The 19,674-nt window shown below is 33.1% G+C and overlaps 3 protein-coding genes across 11 annotated transcripts; all 3 read left to right on the top strand.

The window, feature by feature from the left end:
- Positions 1–213: 213 nt before the first annotated feature.
- Positions 214–8,013, top strand: LOC118049991 (probable inactive histone-lysine N-methyltransferase SUVR2). Of its 8 annotated transcripts, none has more exons than XR_012169224.1 (11): positions 215–414; positions 652–841; positions 936–962; positions 1,047–1,581; positions 1,806–3,034; positions 5,251–5,525; positions 5,777–5,843; positions 5,945–5,995; positions 6,408–6,530; positions 7,389–7,688; positions 7,794–8,013. XR_012169224.1 is itself a non-coding variant. In XM_073407595.1 (11 exons), the coding sequence occupies exons 2-11, from the start codon at positions 659–661 to the stop codon at positions 7,425–7,427; spliced, it is 2,442 nt and encodes an 813-aa protein (XP_073263696.1). In that variant the 5' UTR covers positions 215–414; positions 652–658; the 3' UTR covers positions 7,428–8,013. The 8 variants fall into 8 exon arrangements, 5 of the variants coding, with proteins under 5 accessions (XP_073263696.1, XP_034916082.1, XP_034916080.1 ...); XM_073407595.1 differs by having other exon boundaries at positions 1,806–2,017; positions 2,105–3,034; positions 7,389–8,013; XM_035060192.2 differs by having other exon boundaries at positions 216–414; positions 1,806–2,017; positions 2,222–3,034; positions 7,389–8,013.
- Positions 8,014–9,847: 1,834 nt separating this feature from the next.
- LOC118050015 (large ribosomal subunit protein uL14) lies at positions 9,848–11,570 on the top strand. Of its 2 annotated transcripts, XR_012169011.1 has the most exons (5): positions 9,848–10,002; positions 10,090–10,374; positions 10,457–10,498; positions 10,583–10,825; positions 11,332–11,570. XR_012169011.1 is itself a non-coding variant. In XM_035060215.2 (4 exons), exons 1-4 carry the CDS (start codon positions 9,990–9,992, stop codon positions 11,412–11,414), a joined length of 423 nt encoding a protein of 140 aa, XP_034916106.1. In that variant the 5' UTR covers positions 9,848–9,989; the 3' UTR covers positions 11,415–11,570. The 2 variants fall into 2 exon arrangements, 1 of the variants encoding a protein (XP_034916106.1); XM_035060215.2 differs by lacking the exon at positions 10,583–10,825.
- Positions 11,571–16,301: 4,731 nt separating this feature from the next.
- Positions 16,302–17,849, top strand: LOC118050062 (acid phosphatase 1). The gene is made up of 3 exons (XM_035060289.2): positions 16,302–16,837; positions 17,212–17,421; positions 17,572–17,849. The coding sequence occupies exons 1-3, from the start codon at positions 16,347–16,349 to the stop codon at positions 17,747–17,749; spliced, it is 879 nt and encodes a 292-aa protein (XP_034916180.1). The 5' UTR covers positions 16,302–16,346; the 3' UTR covers positions 17,750–17,849.
- Positions 17,850–19,674: the final 1,825 nt, after the last annotated feature.

The following is a 19,674-nucleotide window of genomic DNA, read 5'->3' as shown; positions in this document are numbered from 1 at the left end:
TCCTGTTTTGATTTTTGATTTTTATTGTTCATCTTTTTATTAAATTTTAATTTATTTTTAATTTTATCACTTGATTGGGCCAATAATTTTTTTGATTTTATCTTTTATTATTTTGATTATTAGAAATTGATAACTATTTTTTTTTGAGTTTTTTTTTTTGTATTATATAGAGTCATTAATGCTTTTTTTAAAATACTCGTGCACCACTTTAAACATTGTTTTTTCACGCTTAAAAAAAAATTGGTCCGCCCGCAACGAACACTGGCAAGCTACCTGGTGAATCACTAATATCCATTTTACATTTCTGCTTTCCTGTTTCAAAAACGCCAAAACGCAAAGCAGCCACTATCTCCACTCTCTCCTCTCCGAATGAGCTAGGGTTTATCGTTTTTCGTATTCCGTTTGCATAATCAGGTACATTGCTGTCACGTTACCTCACCAATCAATCAATAATGCTCGCCGTCTTCTTGATCATCATCGTTTGAGGAATTCGATGATCGTTAAATTTTGGGGATTGTTTTTCTGCTTTTACACTAATTAAATTGGCTATTCCTTGGTATCTGCATGTGCATTTGAGTTTTAGATCAAATTAGGAAAAAGAAACCTAATTAGAAATGTAATTATTGAGTTTTTCTTGCGATTTTTTTATAGGTATCCGATGGCTCCTAATCCGAGAGTGGTGAACGCGTTCAGGGCGATGAGAGCGATTGGAATAACAGAGAAGCAGGTTAAGCCTGTATTGAAGAAGATGCTGAAGCTCTATGACAAAAACTGGGAGCTTATAGAGGAGGAAAATTATAGAGCTCTTGCGGATGCTATCTTTGAAGAGGAGGAGGCTAAGGTGCATATCTTTTATTTATTTATTCTCTGTTTTTTTTTTTTTTGTTTTTTTTTTAATATTGTGACTGTGTGTTTGATATTTGTTTCGAATTCAGGTTCCGGAAGAGAAGGATGAGGCTGCTGTGAGTGATTTATTTGTTTTGCTGGTAATGTTGTGTTGTTTGCCTGTATCTTCTGAATTGGATATTGGCTGTTTTGGTTTGCAGGAGGGGACTTTGGAGGAAGAAACTTTGGTCTCTAGTGAACTAGAGTTGCCATTAAAGCGGTTGCGAAGAGGGCAAGATGGGCAAGTTTCTGGATCTCCTAGTGACATTGAGGCTGGATTGGGTGGAAGCCCTTTTAAGAAGAGTAAAGTTGAGGGGAAGGGACTGGCTTGTGAAACATCGGAGCAGCAGTCATCGGACATGAGAATTTCACAACCGAAGCCAATTGCAATTTGGAGTCCTAATAGAAACACAAGTTCACAAACTGTTTCTCCTCGTCGTTTGGCAGTGCTGGAACACTCTAAGCAGCGTTCCAATGAGGGAAAAGATCCTTTATTATCCGAGGCTGCTGCACAACAAAAAAGACCTAATTTAAAAGGATCGTCACAAGCAGTTCACCTTAAAGACCCCATAGTTCAGCAAGGCATTGTTCTTTTACCCAAACAAAAAATGCCTCTTATCAAGCCTAAAGATGAGCCATTTACTGATGATGTGCCTTTTGATGATGCACCACAACCTATCGCAATAATCCGACCAGGTAAATTGATTCAATCATTGGGGCAAAGGAATCGGGAGTGTTGTTTGTAACCATAAATGATGAAGTTTTTTTTTTTTTTCTCTCTAGGTTTTTAATATGAATATCAAAATTGCAATTAATGTCTTTCTTATTATTTTGTTTCTTCATATGTAAAGGATTTGAATGTCGACATGGCAATTAGTGCTTTTCCTGTGGGCTGATTTTGGTTTCTTCAACCTTCACAGATTGTGCAAGTAAAGAACAATATTTTAATCAGAGAGTTTCTTCACTCAAACAGCATCGACAAGAACGTCCAGCATCCCAAGTTTTAGCTGGTGAAGGTAGGGAAGAGAACCTTCCAGTCCCATCAAGTCTGACAAGAGACAGCTGTGAACTTGCAACCATTCCAGAGGAAGCTCAGGCTAACTTAGAGATCGCCACCTCAGCATTGGGAGAGGTGAAGATTTCTCTGAGCTACAACTCTTTGCTTGGAAGACCAAATTTTCATATGCCTAGTCAAGATGAACTTCTGAAATCAATGCAGGAGAAATGTCTTCGATCTTACAAAATCATCGATCCAAACTTTTCTATCATGCAAATACTGAAAGATATGTGTGAATGCTTCTTGGACTTGGCAACTGATTCCTCTCATAAATCGCAGGAAAGGATATTGAATGTAACTCCAGCTCTTGATCTATTGAAGAAATCTGCTGGTGTTGGTGCCATTAAACAAAATGACCGTATACAAGCCTATTTTGCAAACAGATCAGTTGATGCCTGTTGCTTTGATGGGATGGCTGCTCTTCAAATTCCAAGACCACTACAACTTTCGAATGGCTTGGAGGTCATGCAGTCGAGTGAAGAGGTTATTGCGAATGGGTGTTCTGGAAGTGGCAAAGAAAAGGAATTTGAAGATGCTGAGTATGGTAGTTTGATTGTGGTTCCACAGCATCAATTGACTGCTGATGAGTTTAGGTTCCTTAATTACCATTCTGACATTACCAAGGGAGAAGAAATGGTTGAGATTCCATGGTCGAATGAAGTAAACAGCGAGTTTCCCCCAGTTTTTAACTACATACCCCGAAATTTGATTTTTCAAAATGCTTATGTCAACTTCTCTCTCTCACAAATTAGGGCTGAAAATTGTTGCTCGGCTTGTATTGGTAATTGTTTGTCGTCATCTACACCTTGTGTTTGCTCCAGCGACAGTGAGCATGGTTTTGCATATACTTTAGAAGGCCTTGTCAAAGAGGATTTCTTAGAAGATTGTATCTCTCTAACTCGGAATCCTCAAAGACAATTTCTTTTTTACTGTAGAGATTGCCCACTGGAAAGATCAAAAAATGATGAGATGTTGGAACCATGCAAGGGTCACTTGAAGAGGAAATATATTAAAGAATGTTGGAGCAAATGTGGCTGCCACAAACAGTGTGGAAATAGAGTCGTGCAGCGAGGTATAATGTGCAAGTTGCAGGTACGAGTAGATTATGCTACTGCATTTTTGGCCAGCTAGTTATTATGGCATGGGCTGTGCACGTGGGAAATTTATATTATTATGAAAAAGTTAAGGTTTAGTTTAAGTATAATTAATCAAATTATGCTAATTATGATTGGAAAAAAAATATTTGAAACATTCTTCCAGTTGTAGCTAAACCTACATGTTGTTGACCTTTTGTTTTAAATTTTTTATTGAATAATAAAATAGTTCATTATCCCTATTAATTAATTAAATAACTAAAAACATATCCTTGAAAAAAAAGGGGCTCAAATCTACTCGATTCCTTTTAGTAGCATTTTTTTTTTGTATATTTTTTCTTTTTCTCTAGCTATGGTTTCTCCAGCTATTAAATTTTTTTATTCACAATATAACTTGACATCATCACCATGATTTTTCTTATTTCTTATTTTTGTAATTGTTTTAAATAAGTATGTATCTCATACTTTGAAGATTAGCATGGGTAAATATGTTTAATGAAAAAACTGCTGTAAATCATTAGTGATAGTTAAAAAAAATAAATGTTCATATGCTTATATGTTTTTAAACTTCTGTAACTATTCTATTTTGATAATTATATATAAAAATATTTTTAGGTAATTATATTTCTTATATCAATTAAGTTTCGGTTCATAATTAAATTTTTTTATCTTTCGTTGCCGAGAAAACATATTCCTCTATAAACAAAATATTTTTTTTATCCTTCCTTGCTGTGAAAACACGTTCTTCTTTAAACATAATATCTGTTAACATTTATGGTATAAACATAATTAAAAATAATATTTAAATAAATATATAATGTGTTATATAGTTTTTTTATCAATAGGATAGAAAATTCCATGATCAAACTACCAAATAGAATAGCTTAGAATGGGTTAAAAACAAAGCCCTAAACGGTTTACTTTGTATTGAATAAGTAGAATATTATATTTCCCTTTTGGGAAAATATATTATACATACATCCATTATTAAGGTCTAAGCTATAAAAGTGAAATTTGTCCTTTGATTTGTTATTTCACTCAATAGAATTTAATTATTAAAATTAATTAAATATTAAATGTGAAAACAAGTAAGCCAATAAAATTTATTTATAAAATCATTCCATATTAAAGTCCTCTATGTAAAAATAAAGAAATGGAGAGAGAGAGAGAGTTTATATGTCAAACAATTATTTGGTTTGTTTTAGAATAAAAAGTGAACACTGTTAAGTTGTGGCTTAAATTGACGAGTTAGTTTAGGTTAGATTGGTAATTGGATGTTGTGGTGTCCTAAACAAGTATAGAATGTGTTAACATATTCTCTTTAGGAAAATAGACTTTCCTTGTTGGGTCGGACTTTGAGCATGTTTTCTAATGAATCAAGGAATTTATAGCTAGTATAAATAAAATATATCGAGGCTAGTTCATGTGTGCCTTCAATATAATGTGTGGTGGCAACCAAAAGAATTAATATAGTAGCCAAAATTTTGAGCCAAAAAGAATTAGTGTGGTATTTTCTTGTGAGCAATCTCTTTGGTGTTATCTGATTTTGGATGGTGAGGTATTTTTATAGTGCTTGATTAGTAGGTGTAATCTCTATTTTGACAGTGAAGTTTTGTGGAGCAGGCTTTGTTGAATCACATTATAATTCGCGGCCCTTTTATTTTGTATTATTATTTGGTTTGCTAGGGTTTCGCACAACACACTATTAATTTAAATATGGAAGGGCAATAAAGTTTAATAAAGTTTAATATAGATAAATTATTTAATGGACATGTTATTGTTTAAAAAGACACAAAGTAAATACATGAATTAGTAAAATTTGTTTAGTTATAACAGGCTGTATTAGCTGGGTAAACTACAAGGTAGTTTTTGTTCTCAAAGAAACAAACAGCAATCTTGTTGAATGAGTATTTTGTTAAGTCTTATAGTTTAGTTAATAATTGAATGCCATCACAAAAATATAGAAGTGTAATAGAGGTCATAAAATCATAAGTAAATAAATAAAGGGTATGTAATTCTTCATATGAGAAAAAAAGATTAATGGCATTTTAGTCAAATCAAGTGTTTCAACAGGGTTCATACTTATATATGCAATTATTGATTTATGGTTCCTTATATAAGAAATATGATCATGTAAATTGTTCCTTGAGTATTCTTTACGATGTCTTGTTTGCTCACAATTTTTTCTCATTGCTAATTTTTTGTGCACGTCAGGTTTTCTTTACTCCTGAAGGAAAGGGGTGGGGTCTCAGAACTCTAGAATTGCTACCAAAAGGTACATTTGTATGTGAGTATGTAGGGGAGATCCTAACCAACAAGGAGTTCTACGAGAGGAAGATGCAAAGGGCAACTAGCAACAAAACTGAAAAGCATGCCTATCCAGCTGTACTTGATGCAGATTGGTGCTTGAAAGGAGTTGTAAATGATGAAGAAGCTCTGTGCTTGGATGCGACATTTTATGGAAATGTTGCTAGGTTTATCAACCACAGGTAAGGCTGTATATCTGATGCATATTGCTTTGAGCAGTTGATCTCCCATATACTTTTTTTCGTTGTTTTCTTTTTGAACTTTTCAGTTGGTTTTCCTTATTTCACATGCACCGGAAAAATACTTCATTTCTATCAGAAAAAGAAAAGAGAAAAAGGATGATACGAAGTTTCAGCTCTACATAAGTAATCTTCCCTGTGCTGGTGATCAGAGAGTTGATGCATTCTGATAAATGTTTTTTTGTTTTTGTTAGATGTCTCGATGCTAACATGATCGAGATTCCGGTGAAGATTGAGACCCCTGATCATCATTATTATCATGTATTGATGCTTCATTTGGATTCTTATTACCATGTATATATTGAACATACGATTATATTCTCAATGACACTACTTCTCTCATAGGATTAATTTTCATGCAGCTTGCTTTCTTCACGACTAGAGAAGTGAATGCTTCGGAAGAGTTAACCTGGGTGAGCAATGTCACTCAAGTTTATGAATTTTTTCCATGTTTTTGCTTAGTTATGTAAGCATCGTTGCTCTGATGCTTTCCAATGAGGAGGCATGGTTGGCATTACACTGTTTTACAGTCAGTTATATTGTGTTGCAACATTGTAGTCGTTGTTTGTGAGAAATAACATCAGTTCCTTTACTGCTGCTGAAATTACAAAGATGGTATGTCTAAATTTTTGTTTTCTTTAGTGATCTAGAGCTTTATTTATTGTAGCTATGACATTTGCAATTGGAAATTCTATATACTACTTGTTTTTGTTATACTTAGTTAGCAGTTCACATCGTGCCGTGTTCCATGCTCTTCAATTTTAAATTTTTTATCATGTGCAATCTTTCTATGGTTTTAAAAATTGGTGTCTGACATGTCTGCAGGATTATGGTATTGACTTTGATGATACTGATCAACCTGTGGAGTTATTCCAGTGCCGATGTGGCAGCAAGTTCTGCAGGAACATGAAACGTTCAAGTAGTAAGCTTATTCTAAATCTTTATGAGGCACGAGTTAAGCAATGTGAACTATTTTGACCTCTTTACTTTTTAGTGATATTGAGATGCAATCTCCGAGCATGTGCCCTTTTGATGTCTCCAAGCTTTCCTTGGAAGCTGTATTGTTCGTGATGTTTATGATAAAAAAACCTATGGTTTTCAGGTCTCAAGGATAGCCTAGTAATAGGCGCTGGTGTTTGGTCATATATCTTTGAGTTGGCAATTAATTTTAGTTTAGATAGTGATGCAGGTTTTTTCAAACCATTCACTGATCACATTTGGTGTTCGCATTTGAGATTTCTTAGGGATATATTTAGCTGATATTTTCCAGGATGGAATAGCACTTCTATTAGAATTTTATTTTTTCCTTCAATTTTATTTCTGTATCTCTTCTTCCTTAATCAAAATTCGTTTTGTTCTCCAACCAGAATATTTTTAAAGTGGCTTCTGCTCCTCTTGCTTTCCCATATATGCTGTTGTCAGTTAATGAACAAGTGGATTGAAGTTATCAAAAGAAAATTATTATTGTTAAGAACTCTGACGTCACAAATCTTTATTTTTTTTTGGTAACCCTTGGTGCTCCTCTACATTATATTTCAGAGAGGTGTGTGTCGGTGATGTCCACATATCGTGGCGCATCTGCTGCTCTGGGCAAGATAATATACGTCAGATTTTCTAGTTTCAAATAATTTCTTTGCATGGCTTATTTGCCCTATATCCTGTAATATTCTCCTATAAAGACTCAGGTTTGGGGAGCACAGAGTGCTGATATTTGGATGATTGTTTTCTTGTGATCCTGTTGCTTCCCGCCTTCTGTTCTTTTGGCATTCCTTTTCCTTCTAATGATCACCTTTTGCACTGGGGCAGGATCCAATTCAGCAGCAAGATGATTGGGAGCGCGGATGATGAGACTGCTGATATTTTGTTAGAATCCCATCCATGACAAGGGAAGAAAGCTTTCAAGTGGACATGCTTAGTTTTTCTTGGTCCTACTGTAATCTTGTCAAAGTCATGGAATTATTTTGTAAAGCAAGGGGTTTGTCCGCAGCGGCCTTGTAAATCTGGTTTTGGTTGCACAGATTGCATGATCTACCGTCTCTGCCGTGGATTATGCATCTAAATCTCGGACATTTTGCTGCAGTTTGGAGGAAGGGGGCCCTATGTCAGGTGTTTCCTGTGCATCTTTTTAAAGTTTTGCTGAAGTGTTTCTGTGGAGCAGGGGCAACAAAAACTGGGTCATGTATGGTGGTGTTTATTCCTATTCTTGTACAGGTTTATGGCTGTCTGTCTTTGTAATCAGTTTTATCTGCTTTTGACTGCTTCCCGTCGATGTTGGGCAGCGCGGTTCGGCCACCGGCTGCTATTTGGGTGGGCAGAAGATGCCATTCAGCGCACCATGGCTTGTTTTTGCACAAGCTGCTGCTATTTGGCCTTGGCATTTACTCTGCTATATGGAGTGAATTATATTTTAGTTCCTTAGTTTATCAAAACATATTAATTAATCCTAATAATTTTAGATGCTACTAGATTAGGCGCGCTCAACTCAGGGTGTCCGATTAGACTTTTTTCAACCTGAAATAAAAAGTTTAGTGGAATTAGAAAAATTTAATTAAGAACATTAAAAAAAATATAGCCAAATTGGTTAAATTTTGTTGAACTTGTGACATGAAAAGTTAATAAAATTCTAATTAATAAAATATAGAGGGAACGAATTAAAAAGAATAGTTTCAATAAAAATGATTAAAAACAAATAAAAATGTCAATTAAAAAAGTGAAGATCATTAACTAAAATATTGGTGGGAGACAATTAAAAAAAAAAAATTAAGATTGATGTAAAATGTTAAGGGAAGCGATTGAAAATTTATGTTTTAAAAAATAATAATAAAAAGAATAAGAATTAAAAAAGTGAAAAAAGCCAAAAGAGGGTTAAATTGAAAGGAAAAAAAATGTAATTTTATAGATAAATTAAAAATAAATAAATAGTAATAAAAAAATATAAATTAAATTTTTTTAAAATAAATTAAAGAATTGTTTTGAAAATATACAGGGTTAGCTTCAGAAACAAGAATGAAAAAGGAAAGAAAAAAACGATTATCGGCGCAAAACCAGACATTTTTGCCATGTGCGTAGCTTAAAAATGGAGGTGACATTGTGAGAATTAAAATGCTGTCGTGGAAGTTAGAATTTGGCTATAGAAAGGCACTGTATGAGCTGTTCGAATACCGTGAGAGAACCCATGCACAGTCATTCTTCAGATTAAATAATATTTTATTTATGTACAAATACTAAATTATTCCTGTTTAATCTCAATAATTACAATAAAAAATAAAATGGAAAGAATAAAAACCCCTTGACTCAAAGCAAAAAAGTTCTAATTCAAGAGCATGGTGATAATTTTATTGTACAACTAAAATGAAAAGATAAAAAATAACCCTACTTGTTTTAAACTTTTGTCTGGAAGGGGATGTCAATAATTTCATTATGTAAATAACAAGAATATTTTTTTTATAACCCCTACAGAGGCCAGCTAACAAACTGTTTGTTTTTGTATTTTAAATTTTTTTTAAAAATTTTAAATTTTTTTAAAAATTTTTTTTTTTATTAACTTTAAATTAATATGTTTTTAGTGTTTTTAAATTATTTTGATGTACTGATGTCAAAAATAATTTTTTTTTTAAAAAAATATTAGCAAATATTTTAACATGAAAAATTATTTAAAAAGTAACCGTAATTACACTACCAAAAACATTCTAACTATCTTATGTTTATCGAGGTAAGATCTTCATTTCACTATTTCAATTTACAGAGATAATAAAGTCTATATGTATCGTCATATATGCATAAACTAGTAGTTTTTTTAGTTTATTTTAATATATTTAATCTATGTTTTTAATTCATTTACAAATTATTTTATTCTTTTATAAAAAAATTAGTACATTAAGATTGATGAAACAAATAAAATGTTGTTTGAACAAAATATTACTAAATTAAACATGATCAACTAGGGGTAATAATTGGTATTATAATACACACACATACTTGTTGTAACATTATTTTTATTCAAAACCAATATCATTGTGTGTGTGTATTATATTGAATTAAAAAATATAAATATTTTACAAGTTTAATTAAATTTATTAACATTAATATTTTATTAATTATTTATCAGGTAAGAATTTTGAACACCTATTCCTAGCCTAAAATATTAACTATTAAGTTAAATCAAATCAAATAAAATACTATTCCAGTAAATAACATATATACTGGTTGTTTTATTGTGTTTTTGCTGTTGCTAGAGGATTTAGTTTTTTTTTAGTATTGGTTGGATCAAAACGGCGTCGGTTGCAAATATTGCAAAACCCTAGGAGGCCTAGAAACTCAGTGATAAAAATAATAAGATAGAGCGTTACAATTTGTTGCCGAAGGGAAAGGCGGGTGCGCAGACGGAAGCGAAGAAGGCGATAAAAAATGTCGAAGCGAGGTAAAGCCACTGACCCTGCCTTCTCCGAGTAATGAAACGACACGTCAATCACACCAAACGCTTTAACATATTTCTCTTCTGTTTCAGGAAGGGGAGGATCGGCGGGAAACAAGTTCCGCATGTCGCTGGGTCTTCCGGTGGCGGCGACGGTGAACTGCGCAGACAACACCGGAGCGAAGAATCTCTACATCATATCAGTGAAAGGAATCAAAGGTCGCCTCAACCGTTTGCCGTCGGCTTGCGTCGGAGACATGGTGATGGCTACAGTGAAGAAAGGAAAACCTGATCTCAGGAAGAAGGTGATGCCTGCTGTCATCGTTAGGCAGAGAAAGCCTTGGCGCAGAAAGGACGGTGTTTTCATGTATTTTGAAGGTTTGTTTAGTAATTTTCCTTTCAATTTTGATATTCAGATTTTAAAACCATACATATATAAATTTATTTGTTTTGTTTGCAGATAATGCTGGTGTTATTGTCAATCCCAAGGGAGAAATGAAAGGTGAAATTATTTCTTAAACTTCATGTGTGTTAAGTTTGCTGCGTTTTAGCTTGTGATTGTTTTACAAATCTCCATTTATTGTAGCTGATGGGTGATCTTGCTGTGGTGAAACTTCTCGTGGTTTGCTTGAGATGAAATTAAATAGCTTGTGGTTTTGACATTCTCGATGAATGTGATAAGTTGCGTTTTCCCTGAATTTTGATTTTCGGGAAAGGCTAAGGTGCTCTCATTTTTAGCCCTTGATGAGTTTGAAAATCCCACCACTCGGTGATGTTGACTTCCCATTTGTTATGATTCCCATCTGATGGCTTGGAAGCACGTGCGCATGTAAGCTCGAGTTCATATCAGTCTAACCCATATTTTTTAGGCTCCAATTATGAAAGCATTTGGATGATTATGGTCCCTTCACCCATTTATTGAACACAACTCTCTAGGGACAACGACTTTTTGTGCAGTTTTTTGATCATTAATGGTTACCCTAGATTTGAATTGTTTTTGCTCTCTATTAATAAGGGAGGGTGGTATATGATTATTGTTGCTTAGCAAAAGGCATTTTAGATGTGGTTTTGGAGTTTTTTGTAGGTTTGTTTGTTTAGTTCCTGACAATTAATAGGTTGTCAAACGGTGTATCACGATGGTTTTATGTTCGAAGAGAGAATTATTACCAATCAATACGCTCAATATTTTTTGGAACGTGTTGTTTGCTTGGGCCTGGCTGTTGTTTATGATACCCTCATGAGAATCATAAGCAGGGATCGGTGTTACTCTAGTTTTTGCCGTAATGTTTCTGCAATGGTTCATGTTGCTGATTGTAGTTGTTTTGCTGCTTGTAGGATCCGCCATCACTGGACCCATCGGCAAGGAATGTGCTGATTTGTGGCCAAGAATTGCCAGTGCTGCCAATGCCATCGTCTGAATGGAGATTGGTTTTTTTATAGTTCGTGGCTTCAGAACTTGATGCTGTCTTCAGAATGTTATCACCTTTATGTTCATACAGAATTAAATGGAATGGAGGATCTTCATGAGCCCTGTCTATGTTTTTTGATAAATTGCAGATGTTTAAGTTTTGATCGATTGCTTTGCTGCCACCATTCACAACTATTTCTCCTCTCTATTCTCTTTTGTCCCATCAAGATCGTTAGAGAGGTGAACAAATGGATGACAAGGAGGGAGCGAGAATCGTTCTTGTTTTAAGGATTGCGTTACATTCATTTCATGGGTGATGCTGTCATCATTGCTGCACTATGTCTGATTTTGGACTCCCAATTTTTTTCTCAAAGCAACATTTTTTCTGCATGATATGCACGCGCGTGGGAGTGTGGCATGGATGATTTCATTGTGTTTTTTTTTTTTTTAAATAATATAATCAAGTAAAAATCACAAAAACATGCTCTAAAGAGGATGAGCGAATTACTGGTGGTAGTATTAAAATAATATATGTTTTTATTATTAAAATCAGCATATAAAAACCATAACAAAATTAATGTTTTCTTCAAACAGTGCCATGCAATGTCCGCGAACTTGTTTATTATTGTATTTTGAAATTGTATTTAAAGTAAGATTAAAATTGTTTTTATTTTTTTATCTAAAAATTAATTTTTAATTATTTTTAGACCTACTAATATTAAAAATAAATTTTAAAACATTTTGAAAACATCTGTTGGCAGTGAGGAAAGGACACCACTTCGGGGCCTTCCTACCTTTCACATTTTTGGATCTCGTGCCGTGCATGGTGCCCGGTGGTGCTTCACAGGTATGTAATGGACGGTAGCGATTCATGTTTATATAATAACCAAAATATATTTTTTAAAATTAATGTGTATTAAATGATGTTTTTTTAAAATGATAATTTTAAAAATATTAAAATTACGACAGAACTGATACGTATTTGGCTAAATAAATAAGATTTTTATACACGGCGTGTAAAACTATGAATGGACAATGGCCTTAAAGCTCTAAAAAATGGACGGATGTGATTTCATTGTGTCCCCCTCACTCTTTAGGTGTGGACGGTGTGGACTTTTATGCTAGAGAAAACCTTATCTCACTTTTTGGTCGCAGATTCTTCCCGGGAAGGTTCACCAACTAGGAGTAGAACCCAAGGAAACCCAGTAATTAAGAATATTAAGTAGCTTGTTCTCTTGCAAGACATCCAATGTGAAAAGTGTCTCATCATCTTTGTTAACATCACATCACTACCTGCAATAGTCTCAATCGCTGCTCCAAGTTGGGAATAATCTGACCGAAGACTGCCGGTAAAGCAGTATTGTATGGTCTCCCGCTAGTGAGAGGGTGACACTGTGTGTATCACTGATAGTGATGCCTGTTAGTGGGAATCAATGCTTTAAAGCTCAACTCCTGCTTTGCTCTCACTCGTCCTGCTTCAAGTGTTTCAGTACCCCCTCTTGGTTGCTTGCTAGGTCGTCGTCTTCTTGTGTCCAGGTGCAGCTGGTACAGTACTGAAGGTGGAGGGAAGAATAATGAAGAGAATCCGGTTCTTGAGGTGGGGGAGCAGAATCTCAAGCACTGGGTCTGCGGTCAAGCTTGTTAGCCTGAAAAGACAAGTGCCGTTTGGTCGACGTTGTGAATCATCTTTCTTAATGCAGCTAGCTGCGAGGTTCAGGGCTCAATGGAAGCAAGCTTTCGGGTGGAAAAGGAGCAGTGCACAGTGCAGCTATGATCCTTACAGCTACTCTTTGAACTTTGATGATGGTCTCTCGATCCCATGACCCTTGACCAAGTCTATATCGGAATGTTTCTGAATAAATTAATCCTCTCTCCCAGCAACGTCTCGCCGGACGCTTCGCTGCCGCTTCAGAAGCCGTTTTGTGCACACAGAAATAAGATACTGGGGGTATTTCTTCATCATTCCAATATTATCCTCCAGTTGCTGTACGTAGTTTTGCTTCAGTACTCATGCTTCTTTGCTTGTTGACACCTGTCTTCCGACAGGTTGTATAACATTTTTGAGCTGAGCTCTGTCTTTTCATCCCTCCCGGCAGCTTCGAACTATCCTTTTCATTTTCCGTAAAACTTTGTTTCCAAATGCGAGTGCAAATCATGCTGCATGCTCGCGTAAGTCTCTACGTACCAGCTGGTAGTTCTAGACCCTAAATTATCTGGGGAGGCAATCTTACAATCAAGCTTAATTTCCCTGGATTTGAATGATATAAATATTGTATCTTGAATTTGTTTCCCGTTAGTGATCTGGTCTATTAAGAGATCAACCGTGTTTCAAACTGCCAGTGGGCAAGAACTTTTTTGTTTTTCAAGTGCTTCTTTAGATATCCATGTGTTTATGGTTATGATTATTTGAAAAAGAAGAAGAAGAAATGCTTTAATTTTCTTTAATTTTTAGATGTTTTTTAATTGTTTTGATGAGCTACTTTTAGATAAAAATATAAAAAAATAATTTTAATGTATTTTAAGATGAAAAACTATCAGATATAATGATATAGATGTTTTTTAAATATTTTTTTTTATCTAAAAAAATATGCAATTAATGTTTTATAAGTATATTTTTGATTATTTTGACTTCCTAGTTTTAAATTAAAAATACCTGAAAAATTATTTTAGCAAAAATATTTGATGCAAGAAAAAGCACTCCATTTTTTATTTTTTATTTTTTATTTTTTATTTTTTATTTGCAACTAGATATAAATAGAGCTGGCAATAACTCCGATAACTTTTCTCAATTCGACTTGATCGCCAAGAACAGCACTCCGACCAGCACTCCGAACTTAAAACAATCGACAAATTCAAAATATACTTTTACAAGCAAAAGAAAGCGCACTAACAAGCCTATACTTTTTATATAAAAAAACATCAAATTAATACTTTTCACGCATCATGACATATCATAAACAAACAAATTCTAAGACATGGTAAAAAAGTATCTTAAAAATTACAAGAATGGTGAATTTCTTTTTCAATCTCGCATAGCACTGTGTGATATTCTTGAGAAAAAAGGGCAGTGCTTAGTTAGTGGTAGGGCCATGATTATGGCACTCCACCACTTATTTCTTCTCCTTTCTGTCGAACCAAAAACAAAACATGGATCATGCAATCAGTCCACCACCACTTTAATATTTCTCTTTTAAAGATTAGCTAGGTGATAGCTCAGCAACCAAACAGCAATAATCCTACCTTCTTTGACAAAGAAATTAATTAAAGAGACAATTAGGAGGTCCTCTGATTTCCGCTCTCCCAGCAATATAATATCCTGTTTTTGTATTTTAAAAGAGTTTTTAAAAAAATTTAATTTTTTTTTTTTTTTTTCTTTGCTTTAAATTAATATTTTTTAGTGTTTTCAAATTATTTTGATGTGTTGATATAAAAAATAATTTTTAAAAAATAAAAAATATTATTTTGATATATTTATAAGTGAAAAGCATTTTGAAAAATAATCACAACCATATTTCTAAACAGATTTATGAGATTAATATACTTTATTCATAGTAAAACAATGAATACAAAGAATAATAAATTATAAGAAAAAAACCATAATGAATTAATTCTTAATTAAGAGTTGACTTGATGGTTAATTAAGAAGGTAAGTTCAATTTCTTGATTTCTTAAATTTAGATTTGGAGATCAATAATTGAAAGAATTTATTAAATTTTTATGAATACAACATCTAGATAGATGGGAGAAATATGCCTTTAAAATCATTGAGAGATGTTATTTAAAGGTTGTTTGAGAATGTTGCATTGGTTGTTTTTAAGAGTATTTTTAATTTGAAAATGTATTAAAATAATATTTATTTTATTTTTTAAAGTATTATTTTTGATTTCAGCATATTAAAAAAAATCTAAAAATATAAAAGATATTAATTTTAAACAAAAAATATTTAAATTTTTATAAAATTCTGTTTGAAATAAGATTCATAAAAAACTATTTGAAATGGAATTATTACTTCCTACAAGCTGGCTTGTAACTAATCATTCAATTTCAGATACCTCTGCATGATATGTCTATACATTGTTTTTTTCTTGGCTCCCCTGGAATAACTTCAAATCTTAGAGTAAAATCCAGTAAAATTTAAATTTTGAAATTTGTTATTTTTTTTCTAATCTTAGTCCGCTCAATAAAACTCTCATAGCTACTTGTTTGTTTTGTATTTTAAAAATATATTTTTAAAAAATTAAATTAATTTTTTTTTTATTTTAAAATAATTTTTTTAATATTTTCAGTAGAGTGAAATATAAATTTAAAAAATAAAAAATATTATTTCATATTTTTTTTTTAAAATCGATGATTACTGTTGCTTGTTGCCATTGCTGTCGAGTCTTTCACTAACTTAAGATTCTCTCCCACAGCACGCAGTTTAATGCAACCCAAAACTGTAATGACACTGACTTCCTACGTGAAGTAATCTTAGGCACTGAAGAAAACAAACGAAAAGAAAAAAGCAATTTCCAAAATGAGAGTGATAAGACAGGAACAATGATGATAGCAATCCATGGAGAAAGAGTAAACACAGCAATGCTATAAGGAAAGGGGCGAGAGAGAGAGAGAGAGAAAGAGAGAGAGAGAGAGTAAAGAAGACGACATTATTCGATGTTGAAACCAGGGAAAAGAGAACTCCATGTCTGGTGGCGTTAATGGTGGTTATAATTATGTGTCATCGGCCGAAATGATTGATGTTTTTGTTTTTATGAAATAAATATAATGATCTAGTTTTCTCTCCCCATAACAACAGTTATCTTCGGATCAACTCATATATCAATTTTTTTTCTTATTTTTTCCAAATGATCTATATATATATATATATATACAGGGTTTAGACAAGGTCACATGAGAGCTGAGATTATGAGCTGGCTGTGAAACATTAACATAAATATTCCATATGATTTTCAAAGCTAGAACAGGCCACCCATACCCCACAGCCCATGTGACACGATCTCCCCACCAGCTCTACAAATTCAATCACACCTCCCCTCCTCTCTCCGGGCAAGAAATGGCAAGAAATTTGGTGTTCATACTAGCTCTGACAAGCCTCTACATTGGCTTAGCAGCCGCAGACTGGAATATCTTGAACAAAAAATCGAAAAGCAGGGATGCCTCTAGCTTGAAGAATTATTGTGAGAGTTGGAGGATCAATGTCGAGCTAAACAACATCAAGGATTTCGAGGTGGTGCCACAAGAATGTGTAGATCACGTCAAACATTACATGACCTCGTCTCAGTACACAGCAGACTCCGAGAGGGCGATCGAGGAAGTCAGGCTCTACCTCAGCAGTTGCTGTTCTTTGCAAGGTGATGGTAAAGATGCTTGGATTTTTGATGTTGATGACACTCTCTTGTCCACCATACCTTTCTACAAGAAACATGGTTTTGGGTAAGCTTGTTCGTTTACTAGATCATGTATTCTTTTGTTCACTTGTTATAGACATCCTGATGTTGTTGGAAATTTAGAAAAATCAGTGTTTTATTCTCTAAGATGACTCGACCACTTGAAACTCGAATCTAGCTTTGTTTTGGTGCGGCTGAGGATGTTTTTGGGTTGACCACAACTTCAAAACCTGTTTATCATTTTAAATTATGGTAAAAACTTGGGTTTGAGAACTTGATTTTTGAAACCGGAACTGCAAAAACTATCTTAATCAAAGGATATTATCGAATACACAACTGCTAGACTATGTTTGAATTTCACATTGTTTTGATCAACCAGTCACTAATGCAATTTGGGTTGTGAAATGGAAATAAAACCAGGGGAGAGAAGCTCAATGCAACCTTATTCGAATCATGGATGAAGCAAAGCAAAGCGCCTGCTCTAGACCATACACTCAAGTTCTTCCATGAGATCAAAGACAAAGGGGTCAAAATCTTTCTTATTTCCTCCAGAAGTGAAACCCTAAGATCAGCCACTGTCGAGAATCTTATCAATGCTGGATACCATGGATGGTCCAGCCTCATATTGAGGTACATGACTTGACCTATTTGATATATCCGTGCCAATGGCGGCCTAGTCTAGCCTGTTTGGAAATGTGATCGCAGCTCTGAGAAGGGCACCAGAGTAAACAAGCAATTCACCATTTCTTCTCCTTGGTTTAATTTACTGTATAAATACAGGGGTCTTGAAGACGACTTCATGAAAGTGCAGCAATACAAATCCGAGGCAAGGAGAGCATTGACAAAAGAAGGATACCGCATATGGGGAATCATAGGAGATCAGTGGAGCAGTGTGGAGGGGCTTCCAGGTGCCAAAAGAACATTCAAGTTGCCAAATTCCATGTACTACCTTTCCTAAAGCTTCCACTACCGACATTATTATTCCATATGTTCAACCGGGCATTGTCATTGTTTAATTATCTGATGAAAACCATGTTAATCTATGATTTCTTTTTCTTTTTTCAAAAAAAAAATCTCAGCTGCGATCTGATATCTCAAATATCTCAGTAAAGGAAATATGCTTCAGAATAAGTAAGCAGGTTTTGATGCTTCGAACACTACAATGGACAGGTCTAGTTGTTTTCATGTCTCACCTCCACTGATAGATAAAGCCATCAAGAGTTGTCTTGATAGCGATGCATGAGACTCTGTTTCAAGAAAATCTCGAAGAACTTGGTTGGCATTTCGTCTGAATTGAGTGAAGGGAAATGCTGTTTAAAAAACAACTTGTGTTTACCGCGTTGAGTGATCGTTAACTCGTGATGTTTCAGTAATTTCGCCGGAAAGATCAATGAATTTCTTGACTTTTAAACGACAGAATATGAATAAACTAATTTTAGAATCCAAGATATCGTTTAGACTAAAATAATGAGCCAGTGCATATAGTTCAGAATCTTGATTTTAACATATCTCCAAGCACTTTTTTTTTTTTTAACAAATAATTAATAATAATAAAGAATATAACCTTTTTTTTGTCCTCTTTCGTAATTCATAATAATATAAATAGTATTAAGAATCTTGTGGTGTGAAAACAAAAAATAGTTTGTGACACTAGAATAGACTCCCGGTAAAATCGGAGAAAGTCCATTATTCCTAATCTCCAGTAAAAATAAAAAAATTAATCCATTTATAAGACTCCTTCAAATGATAAGATTATGCATTGAATTTCTAATAATAGATCCATAATAAAAAAAAGTGTTTGTGATTCCCCTCCTCTTTTTTATGATATTTTTTACTATATATTTGTTTTTCCTAAGCAATAAGGAAAAAAAAAATTGGATCAAGGGAAAATATCATTTTAAAGTTTTATCAATAATTTACTTGTGCAGGCAGAGGTCCAATATTTTTCAGAGTTGGTTTGTTTTTATGTTTATAAAAATATTTTATTTTTTTTTGAAATTTTTTTTAGTTTTTTGAATCATTTTGATATGTTGGTATTAAAAATTAATTAAAAAATAAAAAATATATATTATTTTGATATATTTCTAAATTAAAAGTATTTTAAAAAATAACCACAATATCAAATGAATTCTAATTTAGTTTAAAGTAAAAAAATTATTATTTTTTATAAAATCACTTTTCAACTGCAATTATAAAAACAAACAAGAACTTAAACAAGATGTTCTATGTATAATCAACAATAAAATCTATATGCTCTAAAACAAAGTTTGAAATACCTTTTCAAACACTAATTCTAGTCATTTTAATCCTTAAACTTTTTAAAAATCTTCTCATTTTCATCCCTAACTATTTTAATATTATAATGTAATCTTGAACTCAATTTTTCTTATACCTTTCAACAATGAATAGCTTCTCCTCAATTAAAGCAATTGCTTGTCATGAAAGTAACTAAACAAATGAATTGTCTCTATTATCTGTAGTTTGGTGGTAAAAGTAAATAATCCAGAAACAAAAAACCTGATAATAATATTAATGGGTTTATATTAATGAGAAAAGTGCTACTGAATCATAATTTTTTAATTTATGAGTTCTTTGAACCATAAAAATGGTGTTTCGAGGTTATAAATGAATATATTAAGATTCTTATGATGTTGCTAATATGAAAAAAATTTAAAAATAAGTTTTTAAATAAAAACTTATATCTTAACCTTTGATGAATGAAATATTTATAACTAGATAATATATTATTTACTACTGTAATATCTATTTTTTTTAAAATAGAAAACATATTATTTGCTTTATTAAAAAATAGTTAAGAATACTAAACATGCAAGTTTGGCTCTGCAGGCCATGTATGCCTAATCTATTTTGTATTGTGCAAGA

This window comes from Populus alba, chromosome 2 (assembly GCF_005239225.2).
Source record: "Populus alba chromosome 2, ASM523922v2, whole genome shotgun sequence".
Lineage (NCBI taxonomy): Eukaryota > Viridiplantae > Streptophyta > Magnoliopsida > Malpighiales > Salicaceae > Populus > Populus alba.
This window is presented reverse-complemented; position numbering and strand designations above follow the sequence as displayed.

What these genes read in the sequence shown, in the direction of transcription:
- LOC118049991 (XM_035060189.2), top strand. Translation starts at nt 659, where the DNA reads ATGGCTCCTAATCCGAGAGTGGTGAACGCGTTCAGGGCGATGAGAGCG. An exon ending in AAGAGAAGGATGAGGCTGCT is followed by an intron (nt 963 to 1,046) that starts GTGAGTGATTTA and finishes TTTGGTTTGCAG; the next exon opens with GAGGGGACTTTGGAGGAAGA. An exon ending in CTGATCATCATTATTATCAT is followed by an intron (nt 5,844 to 5,944) that starts GTATTGATGCTT and finishes ATTTTCATGCAG; the next exon opens with CTTGCTTTCTTCACGACTAG.
- LOC118050015 (XM_035060215.2), top strand. An exon ending in TGTTTTCATGTATTTTGAAG is followed by an intron (nt 10,375 to 10,456) that starts GTTTGTTTAGTA and finishes TTTTGTTTGCAG; the next exon opens with ATAATGCTGGTGTTATTGTC. An exon ending in TCCCAAGGGAGAAATGAAAG is followed by an intron (nt 10,499 to 11,331) that starts GTGAAATTATTT and finishes TGCTGCTTGTAG; the next exon opens with GATCCGCCATCACTGGACCC.
- LOC118050062 (XM_035060289.2), top strand. Translation starts at nt 16,347, where the DNA reads ATGATTTTCAAAGCTAGAACAGGCCACCCATACCCCACAGCCCATGTG. An exon ending in TACAAGAAACATGGTTTTGG is followed by an intron (nt 16,838 to 17,211) that starts GTAAGCTTGTTC and finishes AAATAAAACCAG; the next exon opens with GGGAGAGAAGCTCAATGCAA. An exon ending in TGGTCCAGCCTCATATTGAG is followed by an intron (nt 17,422 to 17,571) that starts GTACATGACTTG and finishes GTATAAATACAG; the next exon opens with GGGTCTTGAAGACGACTTCA.